Genomic DNA, 15,894 nt, shown 5'->3' with positions numbered 1-15,894 from the left:
TCTTAAAGACACTGCAAAATGAACAAGGAGCCAAGTGTTACCAAATCAGCATCTAACAGAAACTGGACGCAAAAACATTGGGTAGAAACTAGATTCTGCAAATGGCTTTTGATTCCAGGCATGAGCAAGCGTTGCCATGTTCGACTTCGGTTTTGAAGCCAAAGGGCAGGGGAAAAAACTCGTCAAGCCCAAGGCTGACCCAGGTGGCATCTCAAAGAAGTTAGAGGATCTCAGATTAAGCTGAGTTTCCTCAGAGTGAGCAACCCTGCCCCCCAATACTTTGGGGACCACAAGGACGTCACCTCAGTGCTGAGCAGGTGGGGAGGCAAAGATCCTGAGGTGTTATAACCATATCCCTGCCCATCCTTGGATTTTTCAGCCTACCTTTGCATGGCCTGGGTTGTCAGAAAGAACTTAGGCTACGAATCTGGGCTCGGGATGTCGTGAACCAGCAGCGCCATGGTCCTCTGGCAGAAGCTAAGGCAATTCCCCTCTGGAGAAAGATGCTTTCGCTGAAATCTTTCAAAGGATACACACAAGCTGTGCTCTGAAGAAAATGAGCAGCATTACTGCAGCACAAACTGATTAATATACGTACTTTAAGGAAATAGAAGACAAGCTTTAAAACATCTGCAGAGAACAGAAAGCTATACACGTGACCTAGCAGCTCTGAGAAAAGAAATAGAACTTTTGAGAATACACTAATCATAATTAAAAATTATACGGACAGGTCAGGCGGATTTGATGGAGCCGAGCAAAGAACCCATGAACTAGTAGATAAACCAGAAAGAATGATCCAGAATGTGGTACAAAGAGACAAAGAAATGGAAAATGTGGACAGTAGTTAAGAGACCTGAAACAAGGACCGGGAAAGGGGTGGCATGTGTTTAACTGGAGCTCCAGGACAAGAGGAGCGAGAACAGACAGCATCCTCTGAAGAGAAAATGAGAGAGAAATTCCTGGACACAATAAAGCCTCCGTCCCCAGCTTCAGGAAGACTACCGAACCCCAGGCAAGAGAGATAAAGAATTAATATCTAAATGTATCTTAGCGAAACTGCAGGATAATAAGGATGGAGATAAGATCATAAAAGCAGGTAGAGGGGGAAGAAACTTTCCAGAAAGATCTTTGGAAAATCTCTAAGTCTTTAGAAACTAAATAGCACACTTCTAAGTAACCCCGGGGTCTAAGAAGAGCTCAAAAGAGAAATTAGGCAGTATCTTGAACTGAATGGAAGTCAAACCATAACGCATTACAATTTGTAAGATGCACCTGAACCGTCATCAAAAGGAGACCGAGAACTCTTAAAGATTTCAAATAAATGGATTAAATTACAAAAAAAGGAGAAAGGGTCCCCAAATATTTGGAAATTAAGCAGCACATTTTAACCCCAGAGAGGAGAGAATTTTGCTTTCAGCCTCGATGGAGCAAGGAGACCGGGTCTACCCCTTCCCTTCAGGCTTCTAGAAAACCGGACAAATGTACAAAGCAACGGGTTGATTTCGCTCCTTCCCCTTTCTCTCCTAACCCCTTCCTCCCTTCATCCATCCCTCCTTATTCCTTGCTTCACTTCACAAAGCATTTGAGGAACATCTATGTTTCTCTGTCTTGTTAGAACCAAACTTCCTGGAAGCTGGTGGGCGTGACTTCTGTTTTGTATCTCCTATTCTGGTACAATGTTCACCGCTGCAGTCCAGTTAATGTTGTTACATGAAATGATTGTCAGCCAGCTCTATTTCATGCCGTCATTTCACAGCACACAGAATCTCTTAAGTTGGCATTTTGCGAAATTTTTCTAAGTTTTTTTTGTTATTTCACTTGATTCTCCCAAGAATTTTGTGTAGTAAGTGGGCTATTTTAATATTCTCATTTTTTCCAGATGGGAAACGTGCAAAGAACCACAACATCCATACCGCACTTGGGAGAGCTTTCCAACTACACTGATTATTTGGAACGAGGGTAATGAGGTCGAGCCATTGTTAATCAGTTTTCTCTTCTGTGTTTCAACTTGAAGACAGCAGAGGGCGCCTGTCCACACAAAAGATACACTCTAGCCATAAACGTTATATTAGATGTAAGATAACCCATTAAAGTTTCAAAAGTATGATTTCACTAAAATAGGACTATGTAGTTAATCTTGTCACCATTTTAGGATTCTGATCTCATTTTAAATGTTCTAGCCTCTCTGTGTCTGGGTAATGAGAATTTCAACCTCACGTAAATCACCATGACAAATATCGTCCAAGGACCTTCCAACTTGGCTTCAAGATTCTTTCGGATAATAAAAGCATTAAGCCCCACATCGACCAGACCCTTCTAAATCTTAAAAAGGAATATGCTCTCCCTTTCTCAGCCTTCAAGAGGGGAACACTGTAATGAATTTCCTACAGATGCGCTGGGACTCAAGGGTCATTTGGCTTCAAGTGCATTGCCTCGAGGTCACCCGATATTCTTAGAAAAGTACAAAAGGATTAGGTATGTTTTTAAAGTCATATTGCACTAGAAGGAAAGTGGGGGCAATAGTAAGGACTTGGCCCTTTGTAGCTCATTGTTGGCGGTGATTATGTCTGGAAGCTCAGGAGCCAGCTCACTGTGAGATGCTGTAGCCCTTTTTCGGATATACTTCTGTTTTTTCCCCCTTTTATCACACATGGTCTCACATGTCCATGTGCCGGGACACATGGTATTTTGCCAAATGCTTGCTTTTGTCATTAATTTGCTCTATTTCCTTGATCACGAGCCCAAAAGATGACATTTCCTTTTCTCTAAATTTATTTATTTTGAGGTGGGGAGGGGAAGAGAGAGAGAGAGAGAGAGAGAGAGAGAGAGAGAATCCCATGCAGGCTCTGAGCTGTCAGCACAGAGCCAGACATGGGGCTGGAACTCATGAACCCTGAGAGCATGACCTGAGCAGAAATCGAGTCAGATGCTTAATGGACTGAGCGACGTAGGAGCCCCAAAGATGGCATTTTCTAAGTAATGTTAAGAATTTTCATTGAACCCTGTCCAAGCCATAGTATTCCATGCCCTACAAATAAATTTCCCATTTATACGGGTATTTCAGTCCAATCCTAGAGCACAATTTCCTAACAGGCAGTTTCAGTTTCTCAGTTTCTCAGTTTCTTGCTGAGCTGACTGCTCTTGGAGGGGGATCATCAGCCCTCCCCTACGGCTGAAGCAGCAAGTCCTCTATCGCGGGACATCTGAGGAAACTCGGTGGACAGCGGATGGCAGGACATGTTTCCTCGTTTAGCACGAGATCCTCAGCACCTAACCCCGTGCGGGAGGAGGGACTGTCTTCCCTGGAAATCCTTGCAGATGTATGAACATTTGCCTGGGGAGGGAAGTCGAAGCAATAATTAAACCCGCAAAAGGGTCCGAGGTTAGGAGCAAAATGTGGCTCCCGTCCCGAGTCACCCAACCGGGTCACTCTGCGAGGCTAAGTAATTTGGCCGCATCCAGTAAACACTCGCAGCCCGGGCCAGCTGGCTCGGCGGGGCCCCAGGGGGAGGGCAGGCGGGGCCTCCCACGGCCGGGCCGGCAGCTTCCCACCCACGCGCCCCCCCAGCCCGAGGGCGCCCAGCCTGTCCCCGGAGCCCCAGCGCCCGGGCTCCGGGAGTTTCGGCCGCCGGCCGGAAGCACGCGCGTAGCGCGCCGGAAGTGACGCTTCCCCGCGCCCGCCCCCGCGAGCGCGTATTTCCGGTGCGCCGCGCCGCGCCGCGCTCTGCTTCGCTGCCCGCCCCTCTGGGAGTCTTGGTTCCACCTCGGGCCGGCGCGATGGGCAAGAAGGGCAAGAAGGAGAAGAAGGGCCGCGGGGCGGAGAAGACGGCCGCCAAGATGGAGAAGAAGGTGTCCAAGCGCTCGCGGAAGGAGGAGGTGAGCGGGGCCGGCGGCCGGGCCCGGCGCCTTCTCCACGCTAGCCACCCGCCCCCTCCGTGCGCGCTGCTGGGGTCCCGGGTCCCGTCGGGCTTCCCTCGGCCGGGAGGCGAGGGGACCGGGCGAGGGCCTCCGCTTCTGAGCCTTGCCCTTCTTCCTTAAAAGTAGGGTGCATGCCCCTCACGGCCGCCCGGAGCCGTGAGCGTCAGTGGGAGCAAGTGCAACTGTGGGGATTCCAGAACGGTTGTTGGCAACAGTGCTGCCTTTTCTCTCCCGCTCTCTTACTTCTCTCTCTCTCTCTCTCTCTAGCTCTCTCCTTTCTTTCTCTCTCCCTCTGGCCTCTCGCTGTATCTCCCGCTGTCTTCGCGCCGCCGGGTCTGCGAATGGATCAGTACTGAACTTAGCGTTGAGTATTTTGAGTGTTCTGCTTTCCGTCGGCGGTTGCACATGGACTTCCCGACCTGGGTGATCTACGGTGGTTAGTGACAGTTTGCCGTGTGCCAGGTGCTCTGCTGCCTGGGCTCCGGTCCTCGCGACCGAGTGAGGCAGGCAGCTTTGGCATGCCCACCTGACAGTTAGGAAATCAGCAGCTAACAAGTTACAGAGCTGGGAAGCGGCGCGGGGCTCTGTAATCCGACCAGATGTTCCCATTCCCGGGCTCTTAACCACGTTGCCCTTTTTCTTCCCGAGCCATTCACGTCTCTGCTCTCTCCTCTGTCAGACAGTGGGATTGGGCTTTGATGCTCTCAGGCTCTTCACCGGTTAAGTCCTAGGGCCCTGCATCCACAGGTCTGGGTCTGAATCTCATCTCTGCCACAACGAGCCGGAAGACCTCAGAGGAGCATGGCCTGCCTGCGCAGCGTCTGTGCCTCAGTTTCTCGCGCGTGAAGTAGGGCTAGTGGCCGCGTGTGCCTGGGTAGGGTTGTGCACAGAAAGACCGTTAGTTTTGGGGGAATCTTTAGACCGGTGCTTGGCACATAGTGGGCACTCGGTAACTGTTAACAGGTGTTCACTCATCGTCACACCTCTCTGCAGTGCCCAGTACTTATTTAGATGGCGGTAGCAGCGGCTCCCCCGTGCAGAGAACCTGTCGGGTCTGGGGCCTGGGACTCTGCATGTTGCCTCCACTCATCCTCACAACAGACCTTCGGGATCACTGGTCATCTGATTAGGTCAGGCCCACAGAGGATAACCTCCCTTTCTTAAAGCCAGCTGTGTCATATAACGTAACCTCATGAGAGTGCGTCCCGTCCTTTCCTGGCGGGGGACTGAGGGGGGATCTTGGGGACAGCTTGGAATTCTGCCTGCCACAGAACTCGTGTCTCACATACCCGGTGGACAACTCCACTTGGGTGTCACGCAGATTCCTCCCCCTTCCACGCTGTCGGTATTGAAGCCCTTCTGCCTCCATGGGAGATAATTTCTCAGGTGAATGACATTGGACCAGGAGCCCTGAAGTGATTGTGACTCCCAACACTCCCTTCTCCACCCAGCTCTCTGTAAAGTTCCGGCGGGTCAGTTGCCTTGCGTGGCTGACACGGCGGTTTTGCGTTAGGGTTGTAGCCTTTAGGCCACTGCTCACATGAAGTGGCAGGATAGTGGGTGTTTTCGTGGGCTGCGTGAGGGTGAGAATTGGTAGAACCCCTCTGAATCCTAATTTGTCCCCGTGGAGAAAATTGGAAGGCGCCACGTGCAGTTACACACCGGCAGGCTTGCCTTGGAAAAACTCCCCAGCTGCACGAAGACGGGTACAAACGTGGAGCTAGGAGTCTTGTTTGTGAAGACAGAACGTTGGGATTGGCCCAGGCGTTGAGCAGCACGGAGGGTAGAGAAGCCGGACGGAGTCGGAGCTCTGCCACGGCGGAAGTGAAGGGATTCGGCATGTCAGGCTGCGGCAGTGTTGGGCAGAACGGCAGGTTGCAAGAGAACACGCAGTACGACGTCAGTGGCGTGGAGGAATAACGCGGGTCACTTAGGGAGATGTTTGTGTGGTGAAAGAATAAAGAAGGGCTCGATAGTAAGGCGCCCTCTGTTCCAGGTAGCGGCCGCTTCCTGGGGGCCCGGGGGTGCACGGTGGGGAGGCGGAGGGCTGCGGGTGGCTGTTCAGGCCAAGGACTGTGGCGTTCTGACGAAAGGAGCTGAGAGAAAGCCCTTGGAGCTTAGAGTGAGGAGGTGGGGTGGGAAATGAAATGGGCAGAATGGTCTGGAAGTGTGGTTTTTTTTTTTTTTTTTTAATTTTTCTTTTTCGTTAACGCTAATTCACTTTTTGAGAGAGAGAGAGACAGAGTGTGAGCAGGGCAGGGGGCAGAGAGAGAGGGAGACACAGAATCGGAAGCAGGCTCCTGGCTCTGAGCTGTGAGCACAGAGCCTGACGTGGGGATTCGAACCCACGAACCGTGAGATCATGACCCGAGCTGAAGTCGGACGCTTAACCGACTGAGTCACCCACACGCCCCTGGAAGTGTGTTTAAGTGCAGGGAGGACATCTGCCTACGTTGCGGGATGAGGGCTGTGGGATGGGGAGGGAGAGAAGCAGGGAAGGAGGCGGGGACACATCTCAGATCCCAGCACAAGCAAGGTGAGGACAGTGAGCTTTCAAGAAGAGACGAGGACAGAAGGACACACTGGGGGTGTGCGATCACTAGTGAATGCAGGGATGCAGACTCTGGACTGGGAGGAGGGAGACCAGGTTCCAGGGCCGCCCAGCTGTGCAGGTCAGTTGGCACCTTGACTTCTAAGTCTGTTTCTGCACTTGTGAAAATAAACCCAGATTGGCTGCAGGTGATAGTTGCAGAACCCCTGCGTGCAGGCGCCGTTCTGCACAGACTGACTGGTCTTACTTGGAGCTTATCTTTTATTATTTTGGTGGGAAGGAGGAGGAAACAAATAACTGAGCGAGGGAAGTCTCAGAGCCTGCTGTGCAGACAGCGGAGCGTGCTGGCGGGCGGCCCCGGCCTGGCTTTCTGAGAAGCGGTGGAAAGTGCTGGCAGGAAGTCAGGGCCGGCTTGTCTGAATGGAGGGGAGGGCCCTCTGTGCGGGGTGTGAGGGTGTGAGGTGGGGTGCTGCGTGCAGCGTGCGTGCATCTAAGTATACTTGCGAGAAAACTGCCTCTAAGGTCGAGCTCTGAGTACTTTTGCAAATGTCAGATTCTCTGTCTTTAAAATGGGAGGAACACATTCATATTCTCAGATGTGACTGGCCCCTGGTCAGGTCAGACAGTGGGAAAGGTGACCCAGGCCTGACGGCCGCCTGGGGGGCTCAGTCGGTTGAGCATCCGACTCTTGATTTAGGCTCAGGTCACGATCTCACAGTTGTGAGATCGAGCCCCGTGTGTCTCCCTCTCTGCCCCTCCCTCTCCCTCCCTCTCCCTCTCCCCCCCCCCCTCCCCCGCCTCTCTCTCCCTGTCTCTCTCTCTCTCTCAAAATAAATAAGCATTAAAAAGAGTTTAAGAGCATGTCTCAGGTGTGACTGCTTATCTGCCTTTAGGAAGACCTGGAAGCTCTCCTCGCGCACTTCCAGGCACTGGACGCCACAAAGACTCAGGTCGTGGAGACACCGTGCCCCCCGCCTTCTCCGAGGTAAGTGAGCCAGGGCTCTTCGCTCTGGCTTCTGACGGTTTGCGTACGTCGGACAAGCACTTTAAGTTGGCGCCATGTTGGGGTGCCAGGGTGGTTCAGTCTGCTAAGCGTCCGACTTCGGCTCGGGTCGTGATCTCACGGTTTGTGAGTTCGAGCCCCGCGTCGGGCTCTGTGCTGTCCTCGTGGAGTCCACCTAGGATCCTCTGTCTCCCTCTCTGCCCCTCCCCTGCTTGCGCCCTCTCAAAAATAAACATTTGAGAAAATAAGCAAAGTGGCTCCGTGTTGTCATGAATAACCAGGCACGTGGGACGTCTTCATCATGAAAACCCACTCCCGTTCCAGATAAGCTCCCACACAACGGTTTTTGACTTTTCTTCTGAAGAACGGGACTGAGGCTCTTCTGCCCGGTTGTCACAAGCAACATGGAAGCGGGGTCCCCCAGCTCAGCTGCTCGGTGGGACCGTGCCGTTTGAGAGCTGTCCAGCTGGTCGCGGCTCGTGGACTAGAGTGTCACCCCAGTGAGCTCTCCGGTTCTTAAAACGTTTCAAAGCTGTGTGTCACAGGCACAGACCTCCAAATCCGTCTTCTGTCGCTGTTTGTTCCCGACGGCAAGTGGGACTTTCGGACGTCAATGTGTGTACGCCATTTTGAAAGAACTTGTGAATTACGTGAGGGACTCCGGTCTCATAGGGTTTCAGGTACCTCTCGGATGAGCCGGGATGAGCAGGCTTTGGTTTTCCTCTGACTTCTTCCTCTTCTGTGCCAATCCCTGTCCTCTCGGCGTCCGAATTCGGGTTGTGTTATGATTCGATTTAGGGTTCCGCTCGCTGCCGACCGAGTAGGGGGAAGACATTGCCTGCGTTGAGCTGGGAACCGGGAAAGGCCAGGTGACCCTAGAAAAGGTCCCGCCTTCTTCAGAGAAGGGGAGAGATGCGTTAACTTCACAAGCACCCGAGACTGGTTGAGAAATGATTTGCTCGCTTTCCGTCAGGATCAAAACTACCCTTCCTCGCGCCGTGGTTGCAACTGAGATGAGTTTTACCAGGGCTGTCGTCGGCCTGAGAGTGGAGGCCTGGGGGCCAGCTCTTCCGGAAGGGAGGCGCAGGTGACGGCTCTGACGCTCAGACCCCACCTGCCTGGGACACGGGGGTTTAGTCCTCGGCTCCTCCGAGGGGGGGGGACGGCGCGCCTGGCCCCGAGCAGAACGGCGTGACGCGGACGGCTACCCAGCAGCCCCCAGGGTTGCGGGCTGTTCCTGTCTTCGCGTGAGAAACGACGTTAGGGGTCCGGCTTGCTTTCCCGCGTATCGGCACGTTCCCATTGAGGCCAGCACGTTCCACGTGTGGTAGACGTGCGTTTTCCTTTGAATCGTTAAAGCAGAGGAGTCCTGGGAGTCCAAGGCTTCGTGTGCACAGCACCCAGGGGAAGCCACTTTGAACGTGGATGGATTTTTCGTCCCCCTTTTGCTGACATTTTCAAACTTTTCCTCAAGTGATGTCGTCCCAAGAGCCAGGCTTAATGTTAGGATATAATTTGGAAGGTTAGTGCTTCCCTGGTCCCCTGGGAACACTTTCTGGCAGAAGGGAGTGGTGCTTTGAGCTGAGATCGGCCGTCTTCCGGTCGGCCACCCGGCGGCTTGTCACCGCCTCCTCCTCCATCGTGTTCTGGGAAACACCGTGCAAACTACGGAGTTTCGTGAGCGCGTGTGCCCGCAGGTGTTGGCTGTGCTGTAGTTTAAGGGGGAAGGAAGGGCCATACACTCCTTTCCCTCAGGGCCGCAGGGCTCCGGACGCAGGCCCCAGGAGGCGGACGCGGACCGGGGTGTGCGCCAGCGACCCTGTGACACTCCGGGCCTGCCCTGGGTGCTCTTTCCTGGGGGTGCTTGTTACTCTTCCACAGGGAAAATTTTTTTTTTTTTAAGTTTGAGAGAGAGTGTGAGAGCGAGAACCTCAAGCAGGCTCCGTGCTGTCGGCGCAGAGCCTGCCTTGGGCCTCGGTCGCACAAAGCGTGAGATCACGACCTGAGCCAAGCTCGAGAATCGGACGCTCAGCCACTGAGCCCCCCGGGCGCCCCCACCACAGAAAAGCGTAGTAGGTTAAGTGAAGAAAAGATTCTGCGTTAAAGAGCTTCGGGAACAACTGGTTTCCTTTTGAGACTAAAAAAAATCGTAGTGAAAGATACCTAATGTGAAAGTTTCCATTTCCACCATTTTTAGCTCTACAGCTCACTGGGGTGACTTCCGTTCACGGTGCTGTGCAATAATCCATTTCCGGAAATTTCCATCACCCGCCATGGGAACACTGGACCTATTAGCAGTCACTCCCGTCCCCCTCCTCTCTGCCCATGGTGGCCTCCACTTTCTGGTTTTTTGGCTTGCCTGTTCTGGATGTTTCATACGAGTGCAGTCAGTCTGTCCCTGTGTGTCTGGCTTCTCTCGCTCACTTAGCACAACGTCCTCGAGGCCCACCCACGCTGTAGCGGGAATCTGAGCTGCTTTCCTTTCGGAGAGCAGTAGCGTTCGACTACGTGGAGGCACGGCATCGTGTGTGTCCGGTCAGCTCGTGACACACTGTGCCATTGTTCACGCCTCTTGGCTGTCGTGAGTGATCCTGTATGGACGTCGCCATACAGGGGTCTGGGTGAGCCTGTTCTCGGTCTTCCTGGGCACATACCGTGGGGCGGAGCTGCTGGGTGATTTCGTGTTTAATTGTGAGGCCGTTTGCCACAGCGGTAGCACTATCTTAACACTGGCTTCTTTCCTGCAAACTTTCTCAGCGTCTGAAACGTGTTGTGGACAGTAAATCCCCGAGGGAAGATAGAGTTGCCTCATTTCTCCAACTTCGTTGACCTCGAAACCTCTGTTTTCCTTGATGAACTCCTTCGGAATTAGGTTGCAGTACGCGCCCTGGGGACCCCGCTCGTGGGGATTTTGAGAGAAGTATTTTCCGCTGATGGTTCGTCCTGTCCTCTCACCCCCATCGCTGTCCTGCAGTACTTCTACTGAGATGGTCTGGGGTGTTTGCAGATTCCTTACCCCTGCTCCTTTGTCTTTAGGTGTAATGTAAGCACAAAGCTACTGACATTTTAAATTTTTTTAATGTTTTAATTTGTTTTTGAGACAGAGACAGAGACAGAGCTAACAGGGCAGGGGCAGAGAGAGAGGGTGAGAGAGAATCCCAAGCAGGCTCCACACTGTCAGCACAGAGCCCGTTGTGAGTCTCAAACTCAAAAACTGTGAGGTCATGAGCTGAGCCGAAATCAAGAGTTGGACGTCTAATGGACTGAGCCATCCGGGAGCCCCTCATTTGTATTTTTTTAGGTGGAAGGAGATACTGTATTGAAATGCTCAAACACTGGACTTTTTAGAACGGCTTTGATTGTGATTCAAGGGCATAGACCCTTAAAGTGTAGGTCTGCTCTGGAAATTTGGGCACTGAGGCGGGAGCTCCTAGACTTCTCACTGCCTGATGGTCTTTAGCCAGGTGCTATGTGAGTCACACAGGTCCAGGGCTGTCCTGGGAGACTGGTGTGGTGGCCGTGAGGTGGCATTTAAGGGTTGGGGCCTTAGCTTCCATTCAGAGCGCCGGGCTTCTCTTCCGCGGGAGTTCGGGGAGGCGATAAAGGCCTCTGATGGGAAGGGAGGCGGGCTCTCAGCGGGGCTCCGCGTGGCCGGATTGCGCGCTGACTGGCCCCTGCTTCTGTCTCGTGTAGGTTGCACGCCTCCTTGTCTGCGCATCCTGACAAAGATGAATTAATCCTTTTCGGAGGTGAATATTTCAATGGCCAAAAAGTAAAGTATATATTTTTTTCTTTTCCCCTCAAATTTCCACGGGTCTCATTTTGAGCAAAATTAATTTAAAGCAGCGATATCAAACACGCACCGGTCCCGCCTCGTGAGCTTACAGGGCTGGCACGTGACCTTGTCCTGGACCAGCCACCAGGACCCTCTAGTGACCTCTAGGGTCACTCCTCGTATTGCCTGCTTGAGCTAGACAGGCACCCTGCTCACTCGGGCTGACGTTCGTGCCCGTGAGGCGTTTCCAGGGTTGTTTCCTACCCCTACCAGTGGGGTAGGAAAGTGCTCGTAAATTGTAGAGCTAATTTTCATTTCTGAGCGGGCCAAAAAGACCTGTATTTCAGAGTTGAGTATAAATAGTTAGAAAAGCAGGAATTCCCCTTCCCTCCGTGCTGAGGACCCCTGTGAGTCTGGCTTAACCTGTTCATCTTCCACTCTGAATTTTCATGCATTTTAAAAACCAGGCTTGACTTGAAGAGAGAGACAACTTGGGAGCAGCAAGGGATCTTGGTATCTTAGGCCCTAGTAGGCATGGTGGGAAGTCTTTTTCTTTGTCATTATCCCAAAGGCTCCCAGGGGACCAGCCCCAGGCCTCCTGCATCGGTGTGATTTGCATGGCTTTATGAAACCCGTTTCCCGGGGACAGCTAGTGATCGAGATCTCATGTTCCACCTACCGTCGCTTGTGTCGAGGCATCCTTCGTGATACTAAATCCCTCTTCTTTTTCGCAGACATCTGTGTATAATGAACTCTACACCTACAGTATCAGGAAGGACGCCTGGACCAAAGTGGAGATCCCCAATCCGCCCCCGAGGCGCTGTGCTCACCAGGTATGTCGGCATCGACCGTCAGCCCTCCCTCCTTCCCTGGGAGGGCCCTGTTACGTGCTTGGAGAGTTTGTAAGTGACAGGCCGCCCGGCACGGAGAGGCCGGGACCTGCACAGGGTCCTCGCTGGCCGTTCCTAATTGGGACTCGTGCCTGAGCTGCTTCCCTCACGATACGGGGCTGGACGCCTTCTGCAGGCGGCCTGAAGGTCGTGTGAAGAAATCCAGGCAAAGGTGCCTAGTGCCGTGCGTGGCGTGTAGCGGCCACTTGGCGAAACGCTCCTCCGTTCGAGCGAGAGGCTCCCGTGGGCCCAGGTCCTGGTGGCGAGAGAGAGGGATTCCTCGGGAGAAGCGGAATGTTCAGGTGGTTGTTGGGGGACCGGATGGGTCGTAGCCAGAGGCAGCTAAGGCTGATGAAGTCAGCGTGCTGTCGGCTAGTTTCTGCTCACCCTAGGGGGCCTCCAGGTGCTGTGACTCCACGGGGACAGACTCTCGGTCTTGCTCGTTATCATAGCCCCGTGCTCTGAGCAGCGTCAGGGCACAAAAAATAATTTGGGCGACACCTTTCCGGCGTGGAGAAGGATGCTTGTGTGTGTCTGCCGTGGTGAGAGTAAACCCCGTGCACGGGACGTGGGGGTCCCTTCTCTGGTTCTTGGCTCACAGGGAGCCTGCTGACCTGGGATTGACCAGGAGGGCCTGCCTGCTGGGACTGCATGATCGTCTCGTGCACGTAGAGACTTGAGGGCGTTTGGACTGGTGTGTCTTGTGGAAAGAAAAATGTACTTGGAGGGTTAACGGTCGGATCTCAGTAAGCTCGGGTTTTAGTACGTAACGGAGCTTGAGGAGTTTGATGCGTTCGCTGGAGCCGCCCCAGTTCCTGAGAATGCGCCAGGCCTCCAGGCCGCGGAGGAGGCATGTCCTGTCCCGGCCGTGGTCTCCCCAAGCCCCCAGCCCTCCCAGATGGCTCATCGGATTCCTGCACCCCAAGAGCGCTCACGTTCTGATGGAGCGGTCCCACGCGTGCCATGTCACGTGATGTGGGCTCGGGCTTCTTTGGAGTGTCTTTTTTTTTTTTTTTTTTAAATTATTTTATTTTATTTTTTAATTTTTGTTTATTTTTTTTTAACGTTTATTTTTGAGACAGAGAGAGACAGAGCATGAACAGGGGAGGGGCAGAGAGAGAGGGAGACACAGAATCTGAAACAGGCTCCGGGCTCTGAACGAGCTACCCAGGTGCCCCTAGGGAGTTTATTTTCTTATCCATTTTAATCACAGTTACTAACTATGTCCTTGAAGAATTAGGGTCGCAAAAGTCTTTGAGACGTTTAAATTCAGTTATTTTGCCAGGGTGCTCAGCAGGTTCTGATTCGTATGCCTTCCTTAGGAGGGATTAATAATATCCTTGTAGTTAAGGTTAGTTTGCTGTTTTCTCTGAATTTCACAATGAATCAGCAACGGGAAACAGAAAATTGGTTGTAAGGTCTTTTGCCTAAAGTTCCTTATAGTCTAAATTCTACTACATTAAATTCTGAGACCTAGAACTTTCCTTCTGGAGCACCTGGGTGGCTTGGTTGGTTGAGCATCGGACTCTTGATTTCAGCTCAGGTCATGCTCCCAGGGTCGTGGGATCAAGCCCTGTGTGGGGCTCCGTGCGGGTGTGGAGCCTGCTTGAGATTCTCCCTCCCTGTCTCCTCCTCTCCCCCTCTCCCCCTCTCCCCCTCCCCCCCTCCCCCCTCTCCCCCTCTTTCCCACCCTTGCCTCCCCTCTCCCCTTCTCCCACCCTCTCTCTCCCTCCCTCTCTCCCCTGCTCATGCCCTCTTTCTCAAATTAAAAAAACAACAACCAAAACTTTTTACAGACTAATTTAACATGTTGGAAGTCACATTTTTTTATCTTCTCTTTAACTGGGACTAGGAGAGTAGAAACGGAAGCTTATACGTACACCTTTCTTTTCTCCTAGATTCTGGAGTTTTGGGGGGTGAGGTTTATTTTAGTGTGTAATTGGAGAGTTTAAATGGCTTTTCTAAGAGAATGCAGCCCAGTGAGGGAGAGGGAAGGGCTGTGGCGCCTGCTGAACGCGTGGCCGGATGTGTGCGGGCTTCAGCTGCTCCGTTTCCCCAGAGAGAGAAGGGAGCGTCCACACCCCTCCGCCTGGACCCTTGAGGATGCCGCCACCCGTGGGAGTGCGCCGTGGAGAAGTGGGGGAGGGTGACGACGCGGCAGTCGTGACATCATGTCTCCTTGATGGTTTCTCCCGAAGTAGTAACTAAGTCAAATGCAAGTGAGACCAAAGGCATTCTCTCCTGAAACAGAGAACGGCTTGTGGTTGGATACACGTCACCCGTGTTCTCACTGGCCTGGTGCGTCAACGAGCAGGAGCGGGCTACGGAGAAGGGTTGCTCTATAGAAAATGCCCCCGCAATATCCGCGATGGTCCATGTGAGCTGCAGAAAGCGTTAGCCTCCATCTAAATAATGGCTGCACTCCGGCCCGTCTGAGCATGCGTGCTGGGGTCCTGGACTGCTCCCCCAGGAAATACGAGGCGTCTTTTACGCTCCAGGCACCGTCTGGGGCTTGGATATGGCGACCGAAGAGACAAATTTGCTTCTCCCGAAGACGTCCCGTGGTTTGTGTCTTCTCTGGTCCTGATGGCATCGTGCGCTTTTAGGACTTGGCTTTCACGAAGCTGAAGCATGACGCTGGTGTCCGGTCCATTTCGAGTCTGTTAGTTTGGATTCCGATGGGCTTTTTTTTTTTTTTTTTTTTGGCATTTGGAGGGGGACTGGGGAAACATGACTTTCTTCCAGTTAATGCAACAACAAATAGACCCAAGTGCCTGGGAGGCACACGGCCTTGTGGGACAGGTCAGAAAGTGGTGCTGTCGTGCCTCGTCCACACGGTCACCGGGCGGGGCTTTGTCTTCGTGAGGTGCGGTTGTCCGTTTCAACGGTTATTCAAAGCCACTGTGTGTACGTGTGTGTGAATATATATACGCTTAAAGTTGTTTTATTATGGAAACTGGTCTGGATCACCCGGCAGAAGAACCAAGTGGCACTCGGGGATCTTGGAAGGATGGAGGTTTATTTTACACTGGTGGGCTCAGAGAAGAGATCATTGTCCAGAGATCTGAGCACTGAATGCAGGCGGGAAGGGTAATTTATAGCGTCCTCTTCCGCATTCGTGACGGCTTTTGCACGCGTGCGGCAAACGGGGCAGGAAGAACCCAGAAGAGGAGTCTCTCTAAGCTGGGAATTAGAGCTTTAGTCCCATCGGCCATCTTAGGCTGCAGAACTTCACTTATTTTCCCAGCAGTAGTATTTTGGCGCCTGAGGCAAGCAGGGTGGGAACAAGAATCTGGGAGGGCAGTCTTCAGGGAGGGACTGAAATTCCCTTATCAGTCCTGCTGGCCATCATATAACAGATTTTTCCCTAACAGTTTGAACTTTATTGCCCTATATCCCAGATACAAAAATAATCGCTCAGGGGGGCGCCTGTGTGGCTCTGCTGGTTAAGTGGCTGACGTAGGCCCGGGTCCTGATCTCACGGTTCATGAGTTCGAGCCCCGTGTCGGGCTCTGTGCTGACAGCTCAGAGCCTAGAGCCTGCTTCGGAATCTGTGTCTCCCTCTCTCTCTGCCCTCCCCCCCACTCATGCTGTCTCTTTCTCAAAAATAAGTAAACGTTAAAAAACAGAAAATTTTGGGGGGGGCGCCTGGGTGGCTCAGTCGGTTAAGTATCTGACTTCGGCTCAGGTTGTGATCTCACAGTTCGTGGGTTCGAGCCCTGCGTCGGGCTCTGTGCTGACAGCTCGGAGCCTAGAG

General features: G+C 52.8%; 1 protein-coding gene across 3 annotated transcripts in view; it reads left to right on the top strand.

Annotated features, from left to right (window-relative positions):
- Positions 1–3,701: 3,701 nt before the first annotated feature.
- KLHDC4 (kelch domain containing 4) overlaps positions 3,702–15,894 on the top strand; it is a 57,585-nt gene continuing 45,392 nt past the window's right edge. Inside the window, exons 1-4 of one of the 3 annotated variants that reach the window (XM_049622637.1) lie at positions 3,702–3,876; positions 7,363–7,454; positions 11,166–11,244; positions 11,982–12,080. In XM_049622637.1, the coding sequence (XP_049478594.1) occupies positions 3,778–3,876; positions 7,363–7,454; positions 11,166–11,244; positions 11,982–12,080 (369 nt within the window). In that variant the 5' untranslated portion in view covers positions 3,702–3,777. Of the gene's footprint in view, positions 3,877–7,362; positions 7,455–11,165; positions 11,245–11,981; positions 12,081–15,894 lie in introns of those variants that run through there. The other 2 variants (XM_049622639.1, XM_049622638.1) reach the window with 2 other exon arrangements.

The sequence above is a fragment of the Panthera uncia genome, assembly GCF_023721935.1.
Source record: "Panthera uncia isolate 11264 chromosome E2 unlocalized genomic scaffold, Puncia_PCG_1.0 HiC_scaffold_20, whole genome shotgun sequence".
Taxonomy (NCBI): Eukaryota; Metazoa; Chordata; class Mammalia; order Carnivora; family Felidae; genus Panthera; species Panthera uncia.
This window is presented reverse-complemented; position numbering and strand designations above follow the sequence as displayed.